Genomic DNA, 26,745 nt, shown 5'->3' with positions numbered 1-26,745 from the left:
TCTGAAAACCCTGTTATGCATATATAGCAGAACAACAGAGTTATGAACACCAGAGTTACGAACTGATCAGTTAACACCAAACCTCATTTGGAAATGAAGTGCAGAATCAAAGGGGAGCGGGGAGAGGCAAATACAGTACAATACTATTAAATGTAAATTACTAAAAAAAAATAAAGGGAAAGCAGTATTTTTCTTCTGCATAGTAAAGTTTCAAAGCTGTATTAAGTCAGTGTTCAGCTGTGAATCTTTGAAAGAACCACTATAATGTTTTGTTCAAAGTTATGAATAACTCTGTTCCCAAGGTGCTCATAACTCTGACGTTCTACTGTAGATAAGAAAAGTGGTTTGAAAGGCTGTGGTGCAGAGCCTTGATTGGGAGTCTGATGTGCTAGTTAAGCAGCAGAGATACTTCCCTCTGGCCAGAAAAAGGTTTGACTGATAATATCAGAACAGGAACTTGCTTTTTAGTTATACAAGATCTCTCTTTATCCCACATCCAACTAAGTAAGTGAGACTACCTTAACTTTCAAGAAGTGTAAACCTGGAAGATAAGCAAATAATTTCCTTTTTCCTGCTTATAATAAATCTTATTTGTATTAAGATAACTGTTGTATGAGCAATTTCACACAGACATTTCCAAGCAAGAAGAACCTCTAAAAAAGGAAAGCAGCTGAAGAATAAAAGTGTGTCTGGAACCTATACCCTCTTACTGTTTCAGTCAAGGGGTATGGACGCAAGTGTCCTTCCAGCGAGTTATACTGCGATCAGACGCTGCAGGTGAACACAGACACACAGACACAGACACCACTGTACAACTTTATAGGTAAGAAACAGTAGTGACAGACCACCTTTCCATTGGAGTTTATTAAAAAACAAACATTTTTACAACTTCCAAAATTAGCAATGTGGCAATATTATTTGCGTTTCCCACCTTTTGTTTTAGTCACACTTTTTGGTCTCTTTGTTTTCTTTTTCAATGGGGTTGCTTTTTCACCAGCAAACGAATTGTTGGTATATTTTTCTGTATTTTGTAATGAAGTACCAAATCTGTGCTTTGGACCAGAGTCCCTTATGTTGTCTGAACTGTTCTTGTTTTTCTCCTTCTCGAGGCAGCGTTTCACTCTAAGCTTTCTTCCCTTCAGTTCAGAGTTGTTTAGTTTCAGAGCAAGATGTACAGCATCTGTATTCTATTAAAGCAAACACATTAGGTCTGAAGGTTAACAATTGGACAGACATTACCTGTAAAACCAGAAATCTTTTGTATACATTCTGCCTATGGAAAATTGTAAAATAGAAATGAGTCTGGATAATAGAGCATATGTATTGTGTTCAGGAATATTAGCAACCTCTGTGCAATACATAGTTACTCTCTGACAAATACTACCTTTGAAAGCCTGATTCACCAAAACATAGACACTTATATTCCAAGGTAGTATTAAACAGAGCATTAACTCTTATATTCCAAGGTAGTATTAAACAGAACTTCCCACTGAAACCAACAGAGAGTTCCACTTAAAAATCTGACAGCACGAGATGGCCCCATGCGAGGGGAACCAAGAGCCCAGTCCTGAGTAGAGGGAACATTTCCTTTGGTAACTGTAAATGGAGAAGACTTCCCTTTCCATGTGCCAAATGACCTCCCCTTTTCCACCTTCAAATCACTCCTTAAAACTCAGTAGTCCACAACTCCTCTTGTGCACAACACTTAACAGTTTGTGTTTTATCTGCTTAATTTACATTAAATGGCTCAGAGAAGAGACATGTCTTCCTACCTGTCTGTAGAGTGCAGTGTATACTACTATTACTGGGTAAAAGTCAAAAACATAACAAGATTCGGGCAGATCTTCATTTAGTATTTGGAGAACTCCTGGTGTCCCAAAACATTATCTTTCCATACCTCAAACAGAACATAGCCAAACCCTTTGCCAATGCCAGTGTTTTTGTCTCTCACGATTCGCACTGCTACTACATTTCCACATTCAGAAAAGTGTTCTCGCACAGTATCATCTTCAATTTCTGCAGGCAAGAGGAATCACTGTGGGGTTAGGGTTATGTTAATGAAATAGACACAGCTTTAGAAGTATTACCAAAAACTCTGCTATAGTTTAAAATACATATACACATATTTTAGATGCTTTAGTTAAGCAAATAAATTTGATCTGACAGGAAATTATCTATACATTAACAACAAAGAATACATAAACTAGGACATTTACTTTGAAAAATGCAGATTAAGCTTTAAAAAACAATAGAATACATCATTAGGCAGAAACAAAGACTAGGTTAAAATGTCAGTTTATCAAACAATTTACATCTGTAGTTTGAATGGAGCTAAAATTAATATTTTTTAAAACCTGAAACAGCTATTTCACCTTCCAAAGCTCTGACTTGTGCTTAAGGGATAATCAGTCTAAATGATAATAGGCCTGATGTGACACTTCTTACAAACATAATATACTTGACTGAAGATGCTCTTGGTATAATGATGCCAGTTAGGTGTGAGATTTTTGAGTTGATATAGTTAGTTATACAATCACTAGTGTGGATGCAGTTCAATTAGTACAGGTTATTCCTCTTCCTGTAGAGGAATAAACTATATTGTTCTAAGCTGTTTATACTAGTATAAATCCATTCACACTAATGGGAATTGTACTGCTTTAACAATATAAGTGAACCTAAAGGGATATAAAATTTGTGTATATAGACAAGGCTTCAAGCCCAATGTCAGTGCACTCTGGAAAAACTGGTTCTTCTGCAGAAGCAAACGAAAAAATATTTTTGTAAGTCTTACTAAACAAACTTAAAAAATAGTTAGCACAACATAATTTGCAATCTAGATTTTAAGGCAGGTCAACTTTTAGATCTAAATAACTTGATTGTACTTCTCAAAAAAATTCACTTAACTACCAGAACTGAAAACGATGACGTTTTAGCAGCACTAAAGGAGAGATTACTGTATATAATTGTTCATTAGCCCAAGGATCCAATATGGCTAATAGGGAGGATCATAATAAAGGGATGAGGCACCCAAGGTTGGTGATACCAAGGGTAATGTGGAACAGCTTGAGGCTGTCTGTGTCTGAAGGGTCCCTTGAAAAGAAGGTTCCAAGAGAGTCAGGCCTGGATTGATCATAGAAGGAACCTTGGACAGAAATTTGTGAGTCAGAAGAACAGTCATTTCCACAGTCAACAGGGGTGATGTGGAGGGTGGAGAGGAGAAGGGGAGACAATGCTGGAGTAGTAGGTTGTCTGCCTATTCCCATGGGCACCAGAAAATCAGCTGGTTCCAATGAGTGATTTCTTACTAGGGATAAAGTAGGCTGTGCTACTGGGAGAGTCTTTTTGCACTCAACAATGGAAACTCAGGTTCACTGGAGACTAATAGGTCTCTGAAGAATCTGAATTCCTGCAGTACCAAGTGGATCTGTGTAGAAACTTGATGAGTCTTAGCAGTGGAAACCTGCAGTACCGAGGGTGGTGCAGATTGTGCTGGTACCATAGGCGCTGACTCCGTGGGTGCTCCGGGGCTGGAGTGCACACGGGGAAAAATTAGCAGCCAAGCTCCCCACCCCACCCCACCTCACCTCACCCTCCCCTGAGCGCACCGCGTCTCCGCCTATCTTCCAGCACTTGCCACCACCAAACACCTGTAGTAAGCTCTGGGATGGAGGGGGGGAGGAGTGGGAATGTGGCGCACTCAGAGGAGGAGGCAGGGCTAGGCTTTGGGGAAAGAGTCAGAATAGGGGCAGAGAGGGGGCGGAGTTGGGGAGGGGGCAGGGCAGGGGTGGAGTGGGGGTGGGGCCAGGGCCAGTGTGGGGGTCAAACACCCACCAATACCAGTAGAAGTTGGTGCCTATGGCTGGTACCAGTTGACTGTGGTACCCAGATCCATCAGTCAGTAATGAGGAAGTAGAGGTCGCAGTCAGTACCGTCTTCCTCGGTGTAAAGTCTCGAGTCCCTAGCACCTGGATCATGATTAGATGGTATCAAGGTATTCTTCAGTACCTTTGTGGTTTAGCTGTACTCAAGGGTTTAGATGGAGAGGGACCCTGGGTTCGGAGTCCACTTGAAGCCTCAGTGGTACCCTTTGTGGGGCCAGAGGTCTTGACTACAGCGAGTCTCTTTAGGGCCATCTTCTTTCTGAGGAGATTTGGAGCTCCACTTGGCAGATGATTTGGCACTACAACCTGTAGATCTCTCTTGTGAAGATTTGGAAGGTGATTCAGCTGCAGAGGTCGTTGGGATGCTGTAGTCACTTGAAGGCTAGTTTAAAGGGAGGGTCCCTGGGCCTGGGTCTGATGCAGTTCACAGGGGCCTTCCATCATGAGAAATCAAAGTTTTCTCTCTCTGTCTTTCCTGGAACTCTGCAATCCTGAGCTGATTTTGCATTTACATGGCATGTGAGTATCCCCAAGCAGTTGAGAGGGAAGAAAACGAAGCAAGAAAGGATTCTGTCATGGGTAGGAGAATGGACATACGGAGGAAGGGTACTGTACATAGAATTCTAATAGGTGATACTGGCAGTAGAATGTCTTGGCCTAACCAGGTAAAGAATGTGAGTGAAACCAAACAGCAAGAATTAAGATGTTTGTACACCAATGTGAGGAGCCTAGGTAACAAAATGGAGGAACTAGAGTTACTGGTGCAGGAAATGAAACTGGATATTATAGGCATAACAGAAACATGGTGGAATAGTATCAGAGGGGTAGCCGTGTTAGTCTGGATCTGTAACAGCAGCAAAGAGTCCTGTGACACCTTATAGACTAACAGACGTTTTGGAGCATGAGCTTTTGTGGGTGAACACCCACTTCGTCGGATGCATGCAGTGGAAATTTCCAGAGGCAGGTATAAATATGCAAGCCAGAATCAGGCTAGAAATAACAAGGATAATTCAATCAGGGAGGATGAGGCCCTCTTCTAGCAGTTGAGGTCTGAACACCAAGGGAGGAGAAACTGGTTTTGTAGCTGGCAAGCCATTCACAGTCTTTGTTTAATCCTGAGCTGATGGTGTCAAATTTGCAGATGAACTAAGCTCAGCAGTTTCTCTTTGAAGTCTGGTCCTGAAGTTTTTTTTGCTGCAGAATGGCTACCTTTAAATCTGCTATTGTGTGTCCAGGAAGATTGAAGTGTTCTCCTACAGGTTTTTATATATTGCCATTCCTAATATCTGATTTGTGTCCATTTATCCTTTTACGTAGGGACTGTCCAGTTTGGCCGATGTACATAGCAGAGAGGCATTGCTGGCATATATTACATTGGTGGACGTGCAGGTGAATGAACCGGTGATGGTGTGGCTGATATGGTTAGGTCCTGTGATGGTTCAGGTTCAAAGAAGGGCTACTATGATGATCCGAGGAACACAAAACCTGTCATATGAAAGGAGACTCAAAGAGCTTGGCTTGTTTAGCCTAACCAAAAGAAGGCTGAGGGGAGATATGATTGCTCTCTATAAATATATCAGAAGAATAAATATCAGGGAGGGAGAGGAATTATTTAAACTCAGTACCAATGTGGACACAAGAACAAATGGATATAAACTGGCTATCAGGAAGTTTAGACTTGATATTAGACGAAGGTTTCTAACCATCTGAGGAGTGAAGTTCTAGAACAGCCTTCCAAGGGGAACAGTGGGGGCAAAAGGCATATCTGGCTTCAAGACTAAGCTTGATAAGTTTATGGAGGGGATGGTATAATGTGGTAGTCTAATTTTGGCAATTAATTCGTCCTTGACTACTAGCAGTAAATATGCCCAATGACGTGTGATGGGATGTTAGACGGGGTGGGATCTGAGTTGCTACAGAGAATTCTTTCCTGGGTGTCTGGCTGGCGAGTCTTGCCCACTAGCTTAAGGTTTAGCTGATCACCCTATTTGGGATTGGGAAGGAATTTTCCTCCAGGGCAGATTGGCAGAAGCCCTGGGGGTTTTTGCCTTCCTCTGCAGCGTGGGGCACGGGTCACTTGCTGTAAGATTCTCTGCACCATGAAGTCTTTAAACCATGATTTGAGGACTTAAATGGCTCAGATACAGGTTTGATACAGGAGTAGGTGGGTGAGATTCTGTGGTCTGCACTATGCACGAGGTCAGACTAGATAATCATAATGGTCCGTTCTGATCTTAAAGTCTATGATTTTATGTTTCGGTTTGAACGGCTGTCACTAACTGGCAAGTGAGGCAATACTTAAACCCTGGGGATTTAGGCATGCCCCATGGAAAAAAGGGAAGGAGAGTTCCTCCAGGAAAGAGAGAGCACAGGAAGAATCTAAAAGCCTCTCAGACACCCGCCCACCAAAATAAACAAACAAACAAACAAACAAACAAACAAACAAACAAACAAACAAACAAACAAACAAACAAACAAACAAACAAACAAACAAACAAACTGTTAAATCTAATCTATTAGCATTAATTAAACTAAAGATTAACTACACTATAAAGTACAAACTAGGTAGCTAGCTAAATAAACAGGCACCACCAGACACTATGTCTGAGGCCAAGGTGGATGAGAAGGAACTGAGGGTGTTTTGTCCATTGCAGCCCTATATACTCTCAATACAGAGCATGAGGATAGCTAGGGTGCACGTGCAGACCAGATGGGCACTGCTACCACAAATCCCTGATCAAAGATACAAAAGGTGCATGTGCACCTGAAATGGAAAACCCACAGGGATGTTACTCAAAAAAGAAGGTGAAAAAATGTATTTACATTGCTAGAAATTTATAACCACCAATAATTTTGCCATGTCACAGTTAAGTTTTAGAATAGGTGATCTAATTTTGAAGGGTTTTTTTTAATAGTTAGGTATCTATATATATTACCCTAAATCTTAACAAGTAAAAAAGTATTACTATCAACATAAGCATCAATTATTTTACATTTGCTGAAAAAATAAAAATTATGGAACATTGACTGAAAGTGAACATCCATTTAAACTTACCATATGAGAGATTTCCCACAAATATAGACCTCTTATTGTCATGCTAAAAAACAACAAAAAGAACAATAAGCTACTAGGTTATAGGCAAATATAGAAAAGTTCTCCTGAAGTCACGTATATTACTCACAGAAGTGGCTTTTGAAGCAAGGTCAACTCTGATGTGAAATCCATTGGCAATTTGAGTTCCATTTCTATTGTAGCACAAGAGAAAAAGGAACGCTATTAGAATGCAAACAGATACGGCCAATGAATAACTAAAATGTTTGGTTTACAAACTATCACTGGTTTCAAACATAACATTCTTAAAGGCAGTTTAAAAAAAAAAGTGACTCAAAATAAAAGCACTTTCGTCTAACACAATAAAATAGACAATTCATACTTGTAATCTGTTATCCTGTAAATCCATTCTCACAAAATATAATGCCATGAATGAGGAACAAAAATGAAACATACCTTTTAAGAGCTTTAGTGGCAGCACCTTCTTCCTTAAAAACCACATAAGCATTAATATATTTCACATTAGGATGGATCTTATGCCTGAAGAGAAAGACAGAAAGTTTACCCTACTGAAGCAATTCTTATGCTTTTCCCCCACACCCTCCCACCCCATGGTCTTGTGCACATATCATGATGTAATTTAAGGTAATGACTTCAGTTCTCTCAAATATACAATTAGCCTGGGGATTGTGCCCTAAATAGCAATATCTACCACAGTAGCCAAAGGACCTTTACCACCCACTTTAACAGTCATCTTTTTCAGAGCCAGTTTCTGCAACTTGCTGGGCATCCTCAACCCCTAATGAATTTCCCAAGAGTTGAGAATTCTCAGTAACTCGCAGGATCTGGTCTTTAGTAAAGAGAAAAACTTGTGGCAAGTGATTATTTACAGCAGTAAAACTACCTGTAGGAAGTTAAGGAGTTTTTAATCACAGAAATCATGGAATGCCTATTTTATACTGAGTTTGTGGTTTATTACAACAATCTGTAACCCAACAGCCCTCCTTTTTGTCCTATGACAGCAAAGCTATTAACAGGTCACTCTACTTTGAATGGGCCTTTACAATATGTGCTAATGACTTATACTAAACAATTTGTTCCACCTTACATTTTGCTGTGACACTGGAAGTTCCTTTCCCAGACCTGAAGAAGAGCTCTGTGTGGCTTGAAAGTTTGTCTTTCACACCAACAGAAGTTGTTTCAATAAAAGATACTACCTCACCCACCTTGTCTATTTTATATACACATAGAGTTGATTATAATTATTTTTAAAGATAAAACCACACAAAATAAAAGATAGGAAGGAAACAATCATGACTAGGTGTAAGTGTGTGTGTGTTTGAGATATAACATAAAAAAAGCTAACAAAAAAAAATTGTTTTCCCTTTAGCAATAAAATCTGAAACTCAAAGGAAAACCTACTTTATGGCTGCTAACTTTTTGGATAAAGTATCCTCTGCTGGAACCTTCAAGACAAAAGAAGCATTAGCTGAAATGCCTGACTGCTTATGAATATATTTCAAATATTTATGCTTGAAAACTAAGGGGGAGGAGGAAAGTTCAACAAGTATTTCCATCCAAAGTAATATAGCTGCTCTATCAGGCAAAATTATTCGAACAACAATTAGGGAAAATTCCAAGGAAGACCTTAAAATGATTAAGAATGAAAATCAGTTGGGTTAGTTTATGTTTCTTGCATTCTAGCATAGTGATTTTAATTTATACACAGCACTGATTTACAATGAAATTGCTAACTCTGTAAAATGTCCTCTAAATCTGTGCTATGATACTTCAGTCAAAGATTATCTTTAGCAAAACAAGCAACAATATTTCAGATATTTTTCTCCCAAAGAGAATGTGGGTACAATGTAATCAAGTGTTATTACAGGAAAAACAATTTGTGTTGACAGCAAGATCTACCACAGAAGCCAGTCACTACTCTCAAAAGGCTCAAATTAAGTATTTCTAAGTTAAGAAATATGGCTAGTGAACTAAAAGATACAAGATTTATGAATGCTATCCTTTAAGATTACATAGCTACTTTTACTATATAACGTAAGAGGAAAGAACATACCAAAGAACGGAATCGAATTGATTCTATCTGTCCATATTCTTTAAAAAAGGACTTCAGCATCTAAACAGAAATTGCATGTATTTTCAGTTCATTTTTTCAACCCAGTAACATGAATTATTATTGTTGAATAAGAAAGCATTTTTATGTCACTCATATAAGGTAGAAGGAATTAGGTGACCATTAAAATGTCCCTTCCAACCCTATAATGTCTATTAATTACTATTACTATAAGATAGATAAGGATCATACTCTTACAATCTTATAGGTGTTTCTTGTATTTAAAAATCCAGAGTGCTGAATTCAGTTTTTGCACTCCAGTATTTTTCTTGCTTGTGACAGAGCAAAAACACAACAAGATATTTTGACCTTTTTCCTTATTTATTTTCTTTAATCATCAAAATTATTCCTTGGGTTCCAAATTCTCTGCAGACTCCAGCTGATGAAAGAAAAAGAAGCTGGTCTGAATTTAGCCCCTCTCACCCGCCTTTCCCCATGCTCCTGGTATTTATTTGAAATTTGCACATTTCATATCATAACAGGAATTTCTAGACTCAAATGCAAAATATATATATGTATATATAAAAAAATAGAGCAGGGGTAGGCAATCTATGGCACACATGCCGAAGGCGGCACGTGAGCTGATTTTCAGTGGCATTCCATTGCCCGGGTCCTGGCCGCTGGGCCGGGGGGGCTCTGCATTTTAATTTAATTTTAAATGAAGCTTCTTAAACATTTTAAAAACCTTATTTACTTCACATACAACAACAGTTTAGTTATATATTATAGACTTATAGAAAGAGACCTTCTAAAAACGTTAAAATGTAATACTGGCACGTGAAAGCTTAAATTAGAGTAAATAAATGAAGATTCGGCACACCACTTCTGAAAGGCTGTCGATCCGTGTAATAGAGCAATCTATTTAATCCTAATTTCCCCTATTTCTCTGCTACTGGTAGTAAAGAAGAAAACTTGTATCAATTTAAAATACCCACGATTTGTAAGAAGTAACAGTGGAAGATTGTACATTTAGGAAAAAACTAGACAACCAGTGAGTACACAGTATAACTATATATAGGAAAATGCAGATATATATTCTTCTTTTGAGTCTTTTCCGTAAGAGAAGTATCTATGGTCCAGAAAATGGCCATTTGGTTAATTGAGGGGCACTTGTACAATCATGGGCAAGCTAAAACTCATATCTAACTAGTAGCTGTAGTTTTCAATATAATCCACTTACTTCTGGAATTGGCTAGGACTAGATAGAATAGGAAGAGAAAACTTTAAATCTTCCATTTTGCCATAATTTATGCTCAAATAAATGTTAGTCTCCAAGATGCCACAAGTACTCCTGTTCTTTTTGCGGATACAGACTAACATGGCTGCTACTCTGAAATCCATCTTGCCAGAGTTATTTTGGAACTATTCCCTTATTAGACTTGAACAATTAACGATCAAATTTTACCCTTAGATGCAGGCTCACCAATCACAAAGTCTTCAAAGGAAGCCCTTTGTATGCACCTAAGGACAGAATTTGCCCCGTAGTAACTAGTGTAAAAGTATCACCAAGACCTTTCATTTATTAAAAAGACACCATCAATTTGAAGTTTTTCTGAAAATGACTAATTGTTTTAAATGTCTAGTTCCTGATAAAACATCCTGTAAATGATATGCTTTGATTTTAACATTTCCTTACAAAGACAGGAAGTCTTTCTGATCCTCATTAACATTTAAAAAGAGTTTTTCAGCAAGGGAGAAATTCATTAACTATACAGGGAAGCAGGGTAATTATATACAAAGTGGCGCCAAATGCACAAAATACATGAAGATATTTTCTCTCTAGCATCTTTCAGTCATTAATGTCAGTTTTCAGACAACTGTCCTTTCCAACTTGAGAGAGTACCTTTAAACCGAGACCTGCTGTGGTTCCCTTTAACCCACAGAAAACTATTCACTTACCTGTACAGTACAGCTGATAGGTAAATTCCCAACAAATACAGTTCTCTGATTCTTTAGCATCTCCTCAGCTTCGTTAATTTGACTTTTCTTCTTGCACTGTTTTACATCAATTTCATTAGCTGAACTAGCAAGGCTTTCGGTGACAGCTTGAGATGTTCTATTTTTTAGCTTCTGTTTGACCTTGAGCCTTCTTTCTTCCTCTTTTTCATCTGCCCGTGCCAATGCACACTCTCTTTGGCACAAGTGAAAAACACAACCAGATGATTGTTATGAAAAGTTTTGATTTTTTCAGACACAAAAGGGAAGTTCTTCATTGCAATTGTTCTTAAATTGTATTTATAAATTAAATTGTACAGGTGCAATAACAACACAACTTCCATTTTTAATGGAAGGGTTGAAATGTTATATAGATTAAGCAAAAAACTGACCATAACACTGAAAGGAATTATTTACCGGTGTACTGAATGGTCATTAGTGCCATTTAATAGGTGTGACTGAGGAGATGGCAGAAGTAAATCAATTTGATACAGATTAAAATTTTAAAAGAAATTCAATTTCTTTTACCTAAATTAAGACTAAAAGTGAGTTGTTGTCTTTCTACCATTTAAGGCACACACAATCTGTTGGGGAAGTTCTCTGTTTACATGCTGCTAGACCTCAGTCTATCCAAGGCATATGCCAAAAAGGTTATGTGATCAATAAATGACATCTATTCAGTTTTAAAAGCAGCCTCTCAAATGTTATGTATGACGTAAGCAGAAACAGCAAATGTGAGACTGCAGATTTGGATATGGAGGCTGTCAGTTAAAGATGCAATAGATGTGTCAGAGAGCATACACAGCAGTAACCTTATTTCCCAATGCTGGAACTGAGTGAATCTTATTGTCAACAGGCTAATACAAAGAATAACTTTTTCATCACTGGAATGGTAGTACCTCGCTCACACATACATTTCTAAGGGAACAGACAACATAACAGAGGGTTGCTCTAACAGCAAACCTGCCTATCAGGTACGGGATTGCTAAGAGAAGAGTCATGGACAGCCTGCTCATCTACCAGCACATCTCCTCTTTGGGATTTAGGTTTCTTTCTTGTATAAAGCAGACTGTTACCTTAGGGAACACACCTCTTCCAAGAGGACACCTTAATCCATACCTCTCAGGGTAGGGGAGTAATGTTCCAGACAGTCTCTGCCCTTAACTCCCAAAGGGCGAGGGATTTTATTCCCTATTGGGACAGTCTTTATGAAATTATCTTGAAGTCAAGATTAGAAATAGTAAAACAGAACAAATAAGCCTTTTATTCTCTGATGTAACTGTAACAGCAAGATTTTGACCTATCTACGTGAGGCTAGGCTGCATCGCATTTAAAAAATGTGTTTACGTACCTGTTTGCCAACCTTTTCTCTGCTACAGACAATTTGTTCTTTTTGGCTTTCTTCAGTTTTACAGGAGGTTCTTGTTTAGTAGATGAGCTCTGATCTTCTGTTGCCCTTTCCACGTCTGTATGCTTTCGTTTCTTATTCTCCTTAAAAAAAAATTGTATGGTATATAAAAGATTTTTTAATGTATGACCTGTTACAAAACAGAAAAGCTATTACATAATAGCCTCCTAATTTTATATGACACACTGAAAAGCCATTCCAATGTTTCCTATCATATGATCAAAAAACCCAATTCAGTTTCAACGCCTACAGAATATTTTATATGACATCCAAGTACATTCAACAACAAAATACTTAAGTACACAGAAGAATATTCACTTTTATTTTATTTAACTGAGATCTTGGAGGACATCCATAATGTTGATGTTATCAAGGGTTCTTAAATTTAAATAAAAATGCCTGCAGTCTTGCAGCACAGAGATGTATTCAGAACAAGAATACTCTCTAGAGTCTCTTTAGTACAACTGTTTTTACCAGCAAGAAAAAGGTAAAGATCAAAACTATTCAATCAAGATAAAATTTAAGCAAACTTTTAGAAGTTTACATGAACGTCTGGTAGATCTAAGTTGGCCATTTCAGGTGGCACAGACATATAGTTCTGACAGATACTCAAGATGAGGTTTGAAAGTGATGTCTCAAACTCCCACACCCCAGACCACTGGAGACAGTGATTTCATGAAGGGACCAAGCTCAGCTGTTAAGAGTATGATGTGTGACCCATACTTTTCGTGGGGCCAAATCCTTCCTTTACATACTGTACAGTATAAATCAGGGCAGCTTCATGGATAAGAGATCACTGAGAAACTGTATCTCATGCTTCTTGGAGACAAGAGAAGAAAAGTGCTATGTTGGCCCAAGTCTGTCACAAAACCGCTTAAACAGTTCTGTTGAAGCTGACGTAGGTATTTTAAAAAGCCTTTTTGTTCAGCAAGTCTGCAATGAAACAACAATCGCTAATGTATTACATGACACTTAAGGCTTATCATTATTGTACAGCGGCTGTTTACTAAAATGTCTTTTTTAATGTTAACTGGATTTCCCTCAATTTGCATAGGACCATAAATAAAAATAATACTGGCAAACATGGAAGAACGTTAATGTGCTGTGCATCCACATATTATTCCCCGAATGATTGTTTTAAAGAAAAAAAGTCCATGTCAGAAATAAAGACATTACTCTCATCTTAAGATAAAGCAAAGTCATTAAACTGTCATCGCTCAGTCTCTGTAATACATGCATGAGCAGACAAAAGTAAAAATGGCATCACTTCTACAGCTTGTCATGTCAATAAAGTATTGTTGTTTCCGTGACAATTCAATCTAGATGTAGTAATAGTGCCAATATTACTGCAAAGGTTAAATTATACATTAGCTTACAATTGGATTGGAGAGCCCGTAAAGTTTACAATTTATCTTGGTTTTGAGGTAAAGTCACTGGAAGAAATGAACATAGCCATTGTAATTTCTTGTACTGTATATGTAAGCAGGATTCTTACCTCCTCTGATTAATTAAATGCTGCCAACTACTTTAATTTTTATATTTTATGTTCATTTTCCTTTTAAAAACTTGATAAAAGTTTTTCTTACCAATTTGTCAACTCCCATTTTTTTGTTTTAAAAATAAACTATAACTGTCATAAACAGATAGTTAAGGGTTAATGTCTCTTTTACTTGTAAAGGGTTACAAGCAGTGAACCTGGACCACCTGACCAGAGGACCAATCAGAAGACAAGATACTTTCAAATCTCGGTGGAGGGAAGTCTTTGTTTTGTGTTGTTTGTTTGTCGGTTGTTCTCTCTGGGTTCTGAGAGTGACCAAACATAACTACAGGTTCTCTAATTTTCTGTTCACATAGTAAGTACAAGTAGAAGGGCGGTTTAGTCTTTTTGATTGTTTTCTTTATTTGCAAATGTGCATTTTGCTGGAAGGATTTTAATTTGTATTTGTGCTGGGGGGAAGGCTTCTCTCCAATGTCTAATAGCTGAAAGACCCTGTAACCTTTACCATCTTAATTACAGAGACAACTTTTACTTTTTTCTTTCTTTTATTAAAAGTTTTTCTTTTTTTTAAGACCTGATTGATTTTTTCCCCTTGTTGAGGCTCAAGGGAATTTTGAGTCTGCACTCACCAGGAAATTGCTGGGAGACAGGGAGAGAGAAAGGAGGCGGGAAGGTGGAATCCCTCTATTTTAGATTCACGGAGCTTGAATCTGTATTACCTCTTGGGGAGGGGGAAAGAGGAGGGGGCAAGGTGCACTCCTCTCTGTTTTTAGATTCAAGAAGTTTGAATCACAGTGATCTTCCACGGTAACCCAGGGAGGGAAAGCCTGGGAGAGGCAATGGTGGGGGAAAGGGTTTACTTTCCTTGTGTAAGATCCAGGGGGTCTGGGTCTTGGGGTCATCTGAGAAGATTTTGAGGGGACCAGAGTGTACCAGGCACTGCAAGTCCTGGTTGGTGGCAGCACTACAAGATCTAAGCTGGTATTTAAGCTTAGGGGGATTCATGCTGGTACCTCATCTTTAGGACGCTAAGGTTCTGAGTGGGGGTTATACCATAACATGTTGGCAGCGTGTGGGAAAGATGGAATCCAAAAGCCAGTAAGATTATTATTTTTCTTTTTCTCTGCTAGCTGCTTATAAGCAGAGAGAAGGGGGTTTTTAAAAGCAAGTCTGCAGGTATTTTTTTTTCTTCTTCCTTCTGAGTACTCTGAAGGCAAAGACATTAAGTTTAATGAGGGTCTTTTGTTAAACAAAGCAGGCTTAAGCTGTGAACAGCAGAGACCAGCAAAACATATTTGCTAATCAAAGAGTTTCTTTTTTTTTTTTTTAACTCTATTGAAAAAGGCTAGTTAAAAAGTGTTTAAAAAGACACTGTTGCTAAGCAACCCTAAGAAGGCAACAAAGAAGCAGCATTTCAGGAAGTAAACACCACAGGGTGCCCCAACACAAGAAAGCAGGAACCATGACTACCAAGGACGCACTGAAACAGGAACGGGCAAGACGGGATGCAGAGGAACAAATCAAAGATGCAGACCACAAGTGAGACATGGAAAGAAAACAAAAAGAAATAAAAATAAAAGAAACAGGAGGTGGAGCTCAGAGAAAGAGAAGAAAAAAAAACAAACAGGGAGCCCACAAAAGAAAACAAGAAGCCAAAGATGCGGCCCACCAACGAGAGATGAAGAAACACCAACAAGAAATGAAAAAACAACAAAAAGGGCGGGAAGAGAGGGAAAAAAAGAGAAAGCATCAACTGGAATTAGCGCAGGCCAGGCAGCATGCTCCAGCCAACCCTACCAACCCTTCGCCAGTTATTGTTCCACATCCCAAGAAATTTCCCATCTACAAGGCAGGTGATGACATTGAGGCCTTCTTAGAAAATTTTGAAAGGACCTGCCATGGGTACAGCATCCCTGAAGACCAGTACATGATAGAACTGAGGCCACAGCTCAGTGGACCCTTAGCAAAGGTGGCGGTTGAAATGCCTAAGGAAAACATGAACGATTATAAACTTTTTCAAACCAAGGCCAGACTCAGAATGAGGATAACACCTGAGCATGCCTGTCGGCGGTTCAGAGCCCTAAGACAGAAACCAGATGTGTCATTCCCCCGACACGCCTACCACATTGAAAAGAATTGAGGCCTGGATATCAGGAACAAAGGTTAACACTATTGACGAGCTGCACCTCCTAATACAAATGGAACAGTTCTTAGAGGCTGTCCCTGAGGAATCAGAAAGGTACATCCTAGATGGAAAACCCAAAACTGTAACCGAGGCGGGGGAGATTGGAGCCAAATGGGTGGAAGTGACAGAAAAGAAAAAAGCTACAGTCAAGGGGAGCGAATACCACAGGGGGCACACCGACAATAAATCCTACAGCCGAGGACAACCCAAGACCCGACCTACAACCCAAGGAAAGCCACAGACTCCTTATTCTCCCACCTCACCAGTCTACAGTAACCCACCTCGGCCCAGTGACCAGTCAGCTGGGCGATGCTTTAAATGTAATGAACTAGGACATATAAAGGCCAACTGCCCCAAGAACCCCACCCGAGTGCAGTTCATTACACCACCATCACACCAACGACCCCTAGGCCCAGATGCCTCTCAAATACCCTTGGAGCGAAGGGAAATTTTGAGAGTGGGCGGAAAGAAGGTTATCACATGGAGAGACACAGGGGCACAAGTGTCAGCTATCCACCAATCCTTGGTGGACCCCCAATTCATCAACCCAAAGGCCCAAGTGACAATTTACCCCTTCATGTCACAAGCTGTAGACTCGCCTACAGCTGAACTGTCTGTCCAGTACAAAGGCTGGTCAGGAATGTGGACTTTTGCAGTCTATGACAATTATTCCATCCCCATGCTACTGGGGGAAGATTTGGCCAACCAGGTCAATCGGGCCAAGAGGGTGGGAGTGGTTACACGCAGCCAAACCAGGCAAGCTTCCAGACCCATCCCTGTTCCTGAGCCATCCACAGGGGCCACGTTTGTGTTGCCAGAGACCCAGACAGAGGTAGTGGACCCAGATCCCCTACCAATGACTGAAACAGCCACAGTGCCTCTAGTCCCAGACCAGGAACTGGAAAAGCAACCAGCACCAGAACTATTGCCAGCACTGACATCAGTGCTTGCAAATGCATCTTCAACCCCAACGCTAGAGGGCGCCAGCGAGCCTAAACTGGCAGAAGCAACAGATAACCATACCCAAGAGGCTCAGCCAGTGCCTGAAATACCACCTGGTGTACCAGCGGAGAGCGGCTCACCAGCAACGAAAACAACCCCATCACCTATATCGCTTCCAGAGGGACCAAGCCCAAGTCCACAGTCTAAGGAAGAACTGGTGTCTCCAGCCTCCAGGAAACAGTTCCAGACTGTGCAGGAAGCGGATAACAGCCTTCAGAAAGCTTGGGCGGTGGCACGGAGCACCCCACCGCCTCTCAGCTCTTCTAACCGATCCCGATTTGTTATAGAACAAGGACTTTTATACAAGGAGACTCTTTCTGGTGGACACCAGGAAAACTGGCATCCACAAAAACAGTTGGTGGTTCCAACTAAGTACCGGGGGAAGCTCTTAAGCTTGGCTCATGATCATCCCAGTGGCCATGCTGGGGTGAACAGAACCAAAGACTGGCTGGGGAAGTCCTTCCACTGGGAGGGAATGGGCAAGGACGTTGCCAAGTATGTCCGGTCCTGTGAGGTGTGCCAAAGAGTGGGAAAGCCCCAAGACCAGGTCAAGGCCCCTCTCCAGCCACTCCCCATAATTGAGGTCCCATTTCAGCAAGTAGCTGTGGATAGTCTGGGTCCTTTCCCAAAAAAGACACCCAGAGGAAAGCAGTACATACTGACTTTCATGGACTTTGCTACCCGATGGCCAGAAGCAGTAGCTCTAGGCAACACCAGGGCTAAAGCTGTGTGCCAGGCCCTAACAGACATTTTTGCCAGGGTAGGATGGCCCTCCGATATCGTTACAGATTCAGGGACAAATTTCCTTGCAGGGACCATGAAAGAACTGTGGGAAATTCATGGGGTGAATCACCTGGTTGCCACCCCTTACTACCATCAAACCAATGGCCCGATGGAGAGGTTTAATGGAACTCTGGGGGCTATGATATGTAAATTCATGAATGAATACTCCAATGACTGGAACTTAATGTTGCAGCAGTTGCTTTTTGCCTACAGGGCCGTACCACATCCCAGTATAGGGTTTTCACCGTTTGAACTTGTGTATGGCCACGAGGTTAAGGGGCCATTACAGTTGGTAAAGCAGCAATGGGAGGGGTTTACGCCTTCTCCAAGAACTAACATTCCAGACTTTGTAAGCAACTTACAAAGCACCCTCCGACACTCTTTAGCCCTTGCTAAAGAAAACCTAAAGGATGCTCAGGAAGAGCAAAAGGCCTGGTGTGATAGACATACCAGGGAGCGTTCCTTCAAGGCAGGAGACCAGGTTATGGTCCTGAAAGCGCAAAAGGCCCATAAGATGGAAGCATCATGGGAAGGGCCATTCACGGTCCAGGAGCGCCTGGGAGCTGTTAACTACCTCATAGCATTTCCCAATTCCTCCCTAAAGACCAGAGTGTACCATGTTCATTCTCTCAAGCCCTTTTATTCCAGAGACTTACAGGTTTGTCAGTTTACAGCCCAGGGAGGAGATGACTCTGAGTGGCCTGAAGGTGTCTACTACGAAGGAAAAAGGGACGGTGGCGTGGAAGAGGTGAACCTCTCCACAACCCTGGAACGTCTGCAGCGGCAACAGATCAAGGAGCTGTGCACTAGCTTCACCCCATTGTGCTCAGCCACCCCAGGACGGACTGAACGGGCATACCACTCCATTGACACAGATAATGCTCACCCAATTAGAACCCCATCCTACCGGGTGTATCCTCATGCTCAAGCTGCTATAGAACGGGAGATCCAAAACATGCTACAGATGGGTATAATCCGCTCATCTACCAATGCATGGGCATCTCCAGTGGTTCTGGTACCCAAACCAGATGGGGAAATACGCTTTTGCGTGGACTACCGAAAGCTAAATGCGGTAACTTGTCCAGACAACCATCCAATGCCACGCACCGATGAGCTATTGGAGAAGTTGGGACGTGCCCAATTCATCTCTACAATAGACTTAACCAAGCGGTACTGACAAGTACCGCTAGATGAACCTGCCAAAGAGAGGTCAGCATTCATCACCCATGCGGGGGTGTATGAATTTAATGTGCTTCCTTTCGGGCTGCAAGATGCACCCGCCACCTTCCAAAGGCTGGCAGATGGTCTACTAGCAAGATTGGGAGAATATGCAGTTGCCTGCCTCGATGATGTGGCCATTTTTTCTGATTCATGGCCCGAACACCTAGAAAAAGTCTTTGAACGCAACAGGCAGCCAGGACTAACTGTTAAGGCCAAAAAGTGTCAAATAGGCCAAAACAGAGGAACTTACCTGAGACACCAGGTAGGTCGAGGAACCATAAACCCCCTACAGGCCAAGGTGGATGCTATCCAAAAATGGCTGGTCCCAAAGTCAAAGAAACAGGTCCAATCCTTCTTAGGCTTGGCCGGGTATTACAGGTGATTTGTACCACACTACAGCCAAATCGCTGCCCCACTGACTGACCTGACCAAAAAGACCCAGCCAAATGTAGTTAAGTGAACTAATGAGTGTCAGAAGGCCTTTACCCAGCTTAAGGCAACGCTCATGTCTGACCCTGTGCTAAGGGTCCCGGACTTTGACAAGCCATTCCTAGTAACCACAGATGCATCTAAGCGTGGTGTAGGAGCAGTTCTAACGCAGAAAGAACCGGATCACAACTTCCATCCTGTCGTGTTTCTCAGCAAGAAACTGTCTGAGAGGGAAAGCCCCTGGTCCATCAGTGAAAAGGAATGCTACGCCATTGTGTACGCCCTGGAAAAGCTACGCCCATACGTTTGGGGACGGCGGTTCCAGCTACAAACCGACCATGCTGTGCTGAAGTGGCTTCATACTGCCAAGGGGAACAACAAAAAACTTCTTCAATGGAGTTTAGCTCTCCAAGATATTAATTTTGAAATTCAACACATTTCGGGAGCTTCTAACAAAGTAGCTGATGCACTCTCTCATGAAAGTTTCCCAGAATCCACTGGTTAAAAATTGTCCTTAAAATATAAAAAGTCTTGTAGTTTAAATTCTTAGTAGTATATGTAAAGGTGCATGTGTTGTATTAATCTGTTTATTCTAAAGTTCTAGGAAGAAATCACCGCCAGTGAGGTTCCCCACTGTCTGCAATTTGAGGGGCGTGTCATAAACAGATAGTTATGGGTTAATGTCTCTTTTACCTGTAAAGGGTTACAAGCAGTGAACCTGGACCACCTGACCAGAGGACCAATCAGAAGACAAGATACTTTCAAATCTCAGTGGAGGGAAGTCTTTATTTTGTGTTGTTTGTTGGTTGTTCTCTCTGGGTTCTGAGAGTGACCAAACATACCTACAGGCTCTCTAATTTTCTGTTCACACAGTAAGTACAAGTAGAAGGGCGGTTTAGTCTTTTTGATTGTTTTCTTTATTTGCAAATGTGTATTTTGCTGGAAGGATTTTAATTTGTATTTGTGCTGGGGGGAAGGCTTCTCTCTAGTGTCTAATAGCTGAAAGACCCTGTAACCTTTACCATCTTAGTTACAGAGACAACTTTTACTTTTTTCTTTCTTTTATTAAAAAAGTTTTTCTTTTTTTTAAGACCTGATTGATTTTTTTCCCCTTGTTGAGGCTCAAGGGAATTGAGTCTATACTCACCAGGAAATTGCTGGGAGACAGGGAGAGAGAAGGGAGGGGGGGGAAGGTGGAATCCCTCTGTTTTAGATTCACGGAGCTTGAATCTGTATTACCTCTTGGGGAGAGGGAAAGAGGAGGGGGCAAGGTGCACTCCTCTCTGTTTTTAGATTCAAGAAGTTTGAATCACAGTGATCTTCCACGGTAACCCAGGGAGGGATAGCCTGGGAGAGGCAACGGTGGGGGAAAGGGTTTACTTTCCTTGTGTAAGATCCAGGGGGTCTGGGTCTTGGGGTCCTCTGAGAAGGTTTTGTGCGGACCAGAGTGTACCAGGCACTGCAAGTCCTGGTTGGTGGCAGCACTACAAGATCTAAGCTGGTAATTAAGCTTAGGGGGATTCATGCTGGTACCCCATCTTTAGGACACTAAAGTTCAGAGTGGGGGTTATACCATGACAATAACATTGAAAAATTACTTAGCTTCTATTTATTGCATAACCACCATTTTCAAATTCAACTGAAACCACACATATGTAGCAAATGCTAAATTAAGAAAGGATCTGACAACAAACAAAACTGATAATATTGTTCATTGACAATATGTCTAATATAACTTCTAAACCTTAATGATTTGATTCAGTAGGGAAATTTTTTTAATGAACAACAATCTGGATGTATCATACACCAATCAAAAGCTCATAATACATAAATGTCAAAAAAAAAAATCAAAGTTTTTAATCACTCAACTGATAATCATCTGACGACAAATCAGAAGCCAGTTTGCTTACTTTGTACAAGTCATCTGAATGTGAGTTGTCTTACAACGCTATTAAGGGCAGAAATAGCTGTTTAGCAAGTGAAGTTTTCTGTAATTCTTTCATTCAATTTTGTTCTTTTTGTGGAAATAAAATAAAATTTGATTTTCTATACAAGTTCTATAACAGCTTGTAAATAATCACAATTACCCCTGCACCTGCCAAACATTCTAATATTCGGGACAATGAAATGAGGAGATATGATGGCATGCAGAATAACCACAACAGTGTATTAGTTACTCTCTATCATATGCCAGGCCCTTAGCTCGTTTTAAGTACAAAAGCCCAACATATTGTTTTTTATTAATCTAATATCAGCCATGGTTAACTCCATGAAGCCAAGGACACTTGCTGGTCTTTAATGAACTGACAAAACACCTGTAAGGAGTGCTTTATCACTATTATATCTGTATGTTTAAAATATTTGTTCCCTCTCCCCATTTACGTGTACTGTTTTGTTTGTTTTTATTTTGGGACTCAAGATGAATAAGACATTTTTAGTCATCTTGCTTCCCCCGTGGGAACAGAAGATATATATGGAAAGCTGTCACTACTTCCTTCAACTGTCAGACAAGTTAGTTTTCTGACATATGGATTTTATTTATATTCACAGTCCTCATCAGACAAGGAGCACTGGTCAGACACTTGAAAACTGAGAGTTAGATCCTAACGTTCCAAGAAGTTTTCAATAGAATCTGCCTGGTCTAAAGGAAAAACCAAAACCATTTCTTATGAGAAGGGTCATTCATTTACAGTGAAGTAAAATTATATATATATATATACACACATACATACACACACACACACACACATATATATAAAAAAAAATAAAAGTTACTTACTCTTGGCACAGCAACAAACACTGGCTGTGTTTCAGACTCAGAAGCCTTAAAAAGATGTGCCAGGGGGCGTGGTCTGCATGTTGAGGACTTCTTTTGAAACAAACTGTTGACCACTTGTCCAATGACATAGTCTTCAGATGATGTACCTGCTTCATTTCTCTCACATTCCTGGCTATTAAAAAAAGGAGAAGAAATTGTTCATCTGGTGTCATTCAATACTGCTAAAGGTCTCAGTGTCACCAATGCTAGTCTAACTTTAGCTTTTAGGTGGTGAAACAGATTTAGAGAACCAACTCCAGTATGTGCAAGTGATTTATTTTCCTGCAAATTTATAATTTTAACCATTTCCTAAAACAATACAGATAAAGACGACATTTTTCAAAATGTTGCATGAGGAAATAATCACTATAGCCAATAACTTTAACGGGAGTCGTGGCTAAAACACTTTCCAATTGTTCAAAAGTTTAAGGGAAGCTATTTTGCAAATTAAACCATCAGTTATCTCAAACACACTGTACCGTGTGTTAAAAGCTGCAAAAACGTAAAAGAAATTAAACTTACTGCTGAATTTCTTACAACAAATAAATCTTATAAATGAAGAAATTAATTGAAGAAAAAAATTAAGAGCTAAGCAACTATATCTTGAATGACATTATGACAGGGGAGCAGAGTGGGCACAACTGTTCATAAATACGTGGATGTATCAATAATAGAGAAAATGGAAGCATTAACAAATACTTTACTTTTCTCTAAACCTTCCATTTAAAAGTTATTTGCAAATAACATCAAAAACAAGAACCTGCCAAACAATCAGAGGGGCGACCAAGGATAAAGGAACTACAGGAGCACTCAAAGATGATAAAGCCATTGTGGAGAAGCTATATGAATTGTTTGCACTGGTGTTCACTGTAGAGGATCTGAGGGAGATTCCCATACCTAAGCCATTCTTTTTTAGAAGACCAATCTGAGGAACTATCTGTGACGTTGCACCCCACAAGGCTTTATGCAAATATGCTTATGAATGTATATATGACATAACTGGAATATGTTTTATGCTACACATCCCATGTTACATATCTATGTAAAGGTTATGATCTACTGAATATATTCATCCTATTTGTACACGTGTCATTAGTGTATTCGAAGTTATGAATTTTGGCTATATACTTGTTTGATTTTAAATAGCCTTAGTAAGGCATTTGGTCAGCTTCTTTAGAAAGGAATTTGCAAGTTAAGAGCCCAATCAAGAAGCACCTAACAGACAATGGACCTTGGAAGGCTCCAATCCACATAAGAAGTCTACATGAGGACATTCAAGGTAGCATGTGAAACATGGCTGCTACCTGTAAGTTCTCAGTCATGCATGGACATGTGACTTGCTCATGTGACTCTAAAACACCATCTTGTAGCTGGAATTCTACACAGGGGAAGGGAAGGGTATCCACCCAGAAAAGAAAGTCTATTTAAACTCCTGGAAGGCCCCTCCATTGTGTCTTCAGCTGGCTCAAGAGATAGCAGCTCCACCCCAAAGGATACCTGAAAAAACTGGAACAAAGGACAATAACCACAGGGGCTGTGAGTGATTGCTAGACTCAGACTAGAAGGAAACTAGTCTGTAAAAGGAAGCTTACTGGAACACCTCTGAGAGTGAGGTTTTATCTGTATTCAGTTTTCTTACTGTATTAGGCATAGACTTGTGTGTCTTATTTTATTTTACTTGGTAATTTACTTTGTTCTGTCTGTTACTACTTGGAACCACTTAAATCCTACTTTCTGGATTTAATAAAATCACCATTTACTTATTATTTAACCCAGAGTTTGCACTGCTATCGGGGTTGGAGGAGGGGCAAACAGCGTGCATATCTATCAGTGTTATAGAGGGTGAAACTCACTGGAAAACAAAATCCCACTATACATACAAAATGATGGGGTCTAAATTAGCTGTTACCATTTAATACAGAGATCCTGGAGTTAGGGTGGATAACTGAGCAGATGGTTTCAGACAATGTGCAGTGGCAGCCAAAAAAGAGAACAGAATTAAGAACTATTAGAAAAGGGATAGATGATAAGACAGAAAATATCATAATGCCACTATATAAATCCCACATCTTGAATACTGTTTGTAGTTCTGATTACTCCATCTCAAAATAGATAAAAAGAACTGGAAAAAGTACAGAGAAGGGCAACAAAAATGATTAGGGGTATGGAACAACTTCCATATGAGAAAAGACTAAAATGACTCAGACTGTTTATCTTAGAAAATTAGATGACTAAGGGGGGATATGACAGAGGTCTATAAAATCATGAATGGTGTACAGAAAGCCAATAGGAAAGTGTTATTTACCTCTCTTCACAAATACAAAAACCAGAAGTCACCTAATGAAAATAACAGATTTAAAACAAACATAAGGAAGTACTTCTTCACACAACGCATAGACAATCTGTGGAACTGGTTGCTAGGGGATGTTGCCAAGGTCAAAAGTATAACTGCATTTAAAAAAATAATTAGAAAAATTCATGGGAGATAGGTTCATCAATGGCTATTAGCCAAGATCGTCAGAGATGCAATCCCCTAAACCTCTGACTGCCAGAAGGTCAACTGAACAACAGTAGATGGATCACTCAATCATAGCCCGGTTCTATTCACCCTGGCATCTGGCACCAGCCACTTCTGAAAGCCAGGATATTGGGCAAGATGGATGATTGGTCTGTCTCATTGTGGCCATCCTTTTGTTATGTTTTTACGGGTATAGCTACACATCTCCACTAACTTGTCAGAGTAGATATGGCTTTTATTATGTTGGTGACAGACAAGCCTTCAAGCTTAGCAGAGCTCTTCTACCTCACCCAACTTGTTTCTCTCTTATCCTGGGACCCACATTAGCTACAACATGCAAATACTAAGGAGTTGATCCACACTACAGTTTATCTCGTAGCACAGAGCTCCCTAAATCCAGTGGATTTAGTTACCTGATGATGGCCCTTTACTATGGAAAACCTTGGGTGCCACAGAGCTGCAGAAGAGGCTTCTAACTAACCTCCTCTTGGCCTCTCTAGCATAGGGAACATGGCCAGAGGATCCCTGGCAGCAGCAATGTCCCATAGGTAACTGCCACAAATGCATCTGATGAAGTGGGTATTCACCCAAGAAAGCTCATGCTCCATAACATCCGTTAGTCTATAAGGTGCCACAGGACTCTTTGCTGCTTTTACAGATCCAGACTAACACGGCTACCCCTCTGATACTTGCCACAAGAAAGAATCATTCTAAGATCTGTTCTAACTTGCAGCAAGGGCATGAAACAAGACTGACACCTGGGCAGCCCAACAATCAGGGGACAGTAAGAGCACTTGGAAGTCAGCTCTGCATTATTGTAGCTTATGTAGGCTATATTGTATTATTTTCAAAAGCACATCTTTTCTTTGTGCTTGCTATCACTCCTCTAAACACAGGTGGCAGATTATATTTTTATATCTTTAGATGACAGTTCAAGTCGTATACTATAGTTAGGCTTGTCAGAATTTGATTTTTTTTCTTATACATAATTTGTAGGGTGACCAGATGTCCCAATTTAATAGGGACAGTTTCAATTTTTGGGTCTTTCTTATATCGGCTCCTATTACCCTCCCCACCCCAATTTTTCACACTTGCTGTCTGGTCACTCTAATAATTTGACATGTTTATTGTCAGGGCTTATTTTTTTTCCAGACCAATTTAAAATTTTCAGTTGTGCAAAATTACAGTGAGGCTTTGAGACGTATTGAGTGACAGCACCCCGTACAACACGGGGTGGGGGCAAGAAAGGGAGTCCGGGGCTCTGCGGGGACCTGCTGTGTACTTTTGACGCGAGCAAGCCCTGTCTGACAAACGCAGGGCGAAGACGTGTCACTCCGGGCACGCTGCGGCGCAATGCCCGGCTCCTGGTGCCAACGCAGGACTCACCCTCGCCCCGTTACTCGGGACGCCCCCTGCAGGCGAGATGCCCCCTCCCCCCGGGTATGAGCAGCGCCCGGGTCCTTGGATTTCTCCGCCCTGGGGCTGGGAGCTGACGCGCCATCCCCTCACCCCCACCACTGGGCAGGTGGCAGCAGACAAAGGCCAGGCCCCTTCATCCAGCCCCTCAGGCGGGACTGAGGGCGCCGGGACCCCCGCTCCCGCGGCGAGCACCGGCCTTTCCAGCTCGCCAGCGGCTTTGTCGAGGCCTCGGACACGGAGCGCTCAGGCGGGGGCGACGGTTGAGGATTGAGAAGGGGCGTGTGCCGCGCGCTCTCACCCTGCTCCGCGCGGCGCGGGCCGTCGAACTCCCGCTGCTTTAGACGGTTTCATCTGGGTGGGAGGGGGGAGCTCGGTTCAGACTCGACCTCGCTCCCGGAAGCGCAGCGACAAGCGAGTAGTAGAACGGAGCACGCGACCAGCGCCAGCCCATCGATGTTACGTCAC

At 40.9% G+C, this 26,745-nt stretch overlaps 1 protein-coding gene across 2 annotated transcripts; it reads right to left on the bottom strand.

Annotated features, from left to right (window-relative positions):
- Window positions 1-845: 845 nt before the first annotated feature.
- On the bottom strand, window positions 846-26,745 carry RBM34 (RNA binding motif protein 34). 2 transcript variants are annotated; one of them, XM_050951548.1, is made up of 11 exons: window positions 26,579-26,742; window positions 22,305-22,476; window positions 12,351-12,490; window positions 10,964-11,195; window positions 9,008-9,067; window positions 8,356-8,399; window positions 7,390-7,473; window positions 7,064-7,127; window positions 6,937-6,979; window positions 1,898-2,016; window positions 846-1,187 (listed from the first exon to the last, which is right to left on the bottom strand). In XM_050951548.1, the coding sequence occupies exons 1-11, from the start codon at window positions 26,629-26,631 to the stop codon at window positions 915-917; spliced, it is 1,284 nt and encodes a 427-aa protein (XP_050807505.1). In that variant the 5' UTR covers window positions 26,632-26,742; the 3' UTR covers window positions 846-914. The 2 variants fall into 2 exon arrangements, with proteins under 2 accessions (XP_050807505.1, XP_050807506.1); XM_050951549.1 differs by lacking the exon at window positions 846-1,187 and having other exon boundaries at window positions 1,942-2,035; window positions 26,579-26,745.

The sequence above is a fragment of the Gopherus flavomarginatus genome, chromosome 4 (genome assembly GCF_025201925.1).
Source record: "Gopherus flavomarginatus isolate rGopFla2 chromosome 4, rGopFla2.mat.asm, whole genome shotgun sequence".
Classification (NCBI taxonomy): domain Eukaryota; kingdom Metazoa; phylum Chordata; order Testudines; family Testudinidae; genus Gopherus; species Gopherus flavomarginatus.
Note: the sequence above shows the minus strand (reverse complement) of the source record. Positions and strands in the feature narration are given on the sequence as shown.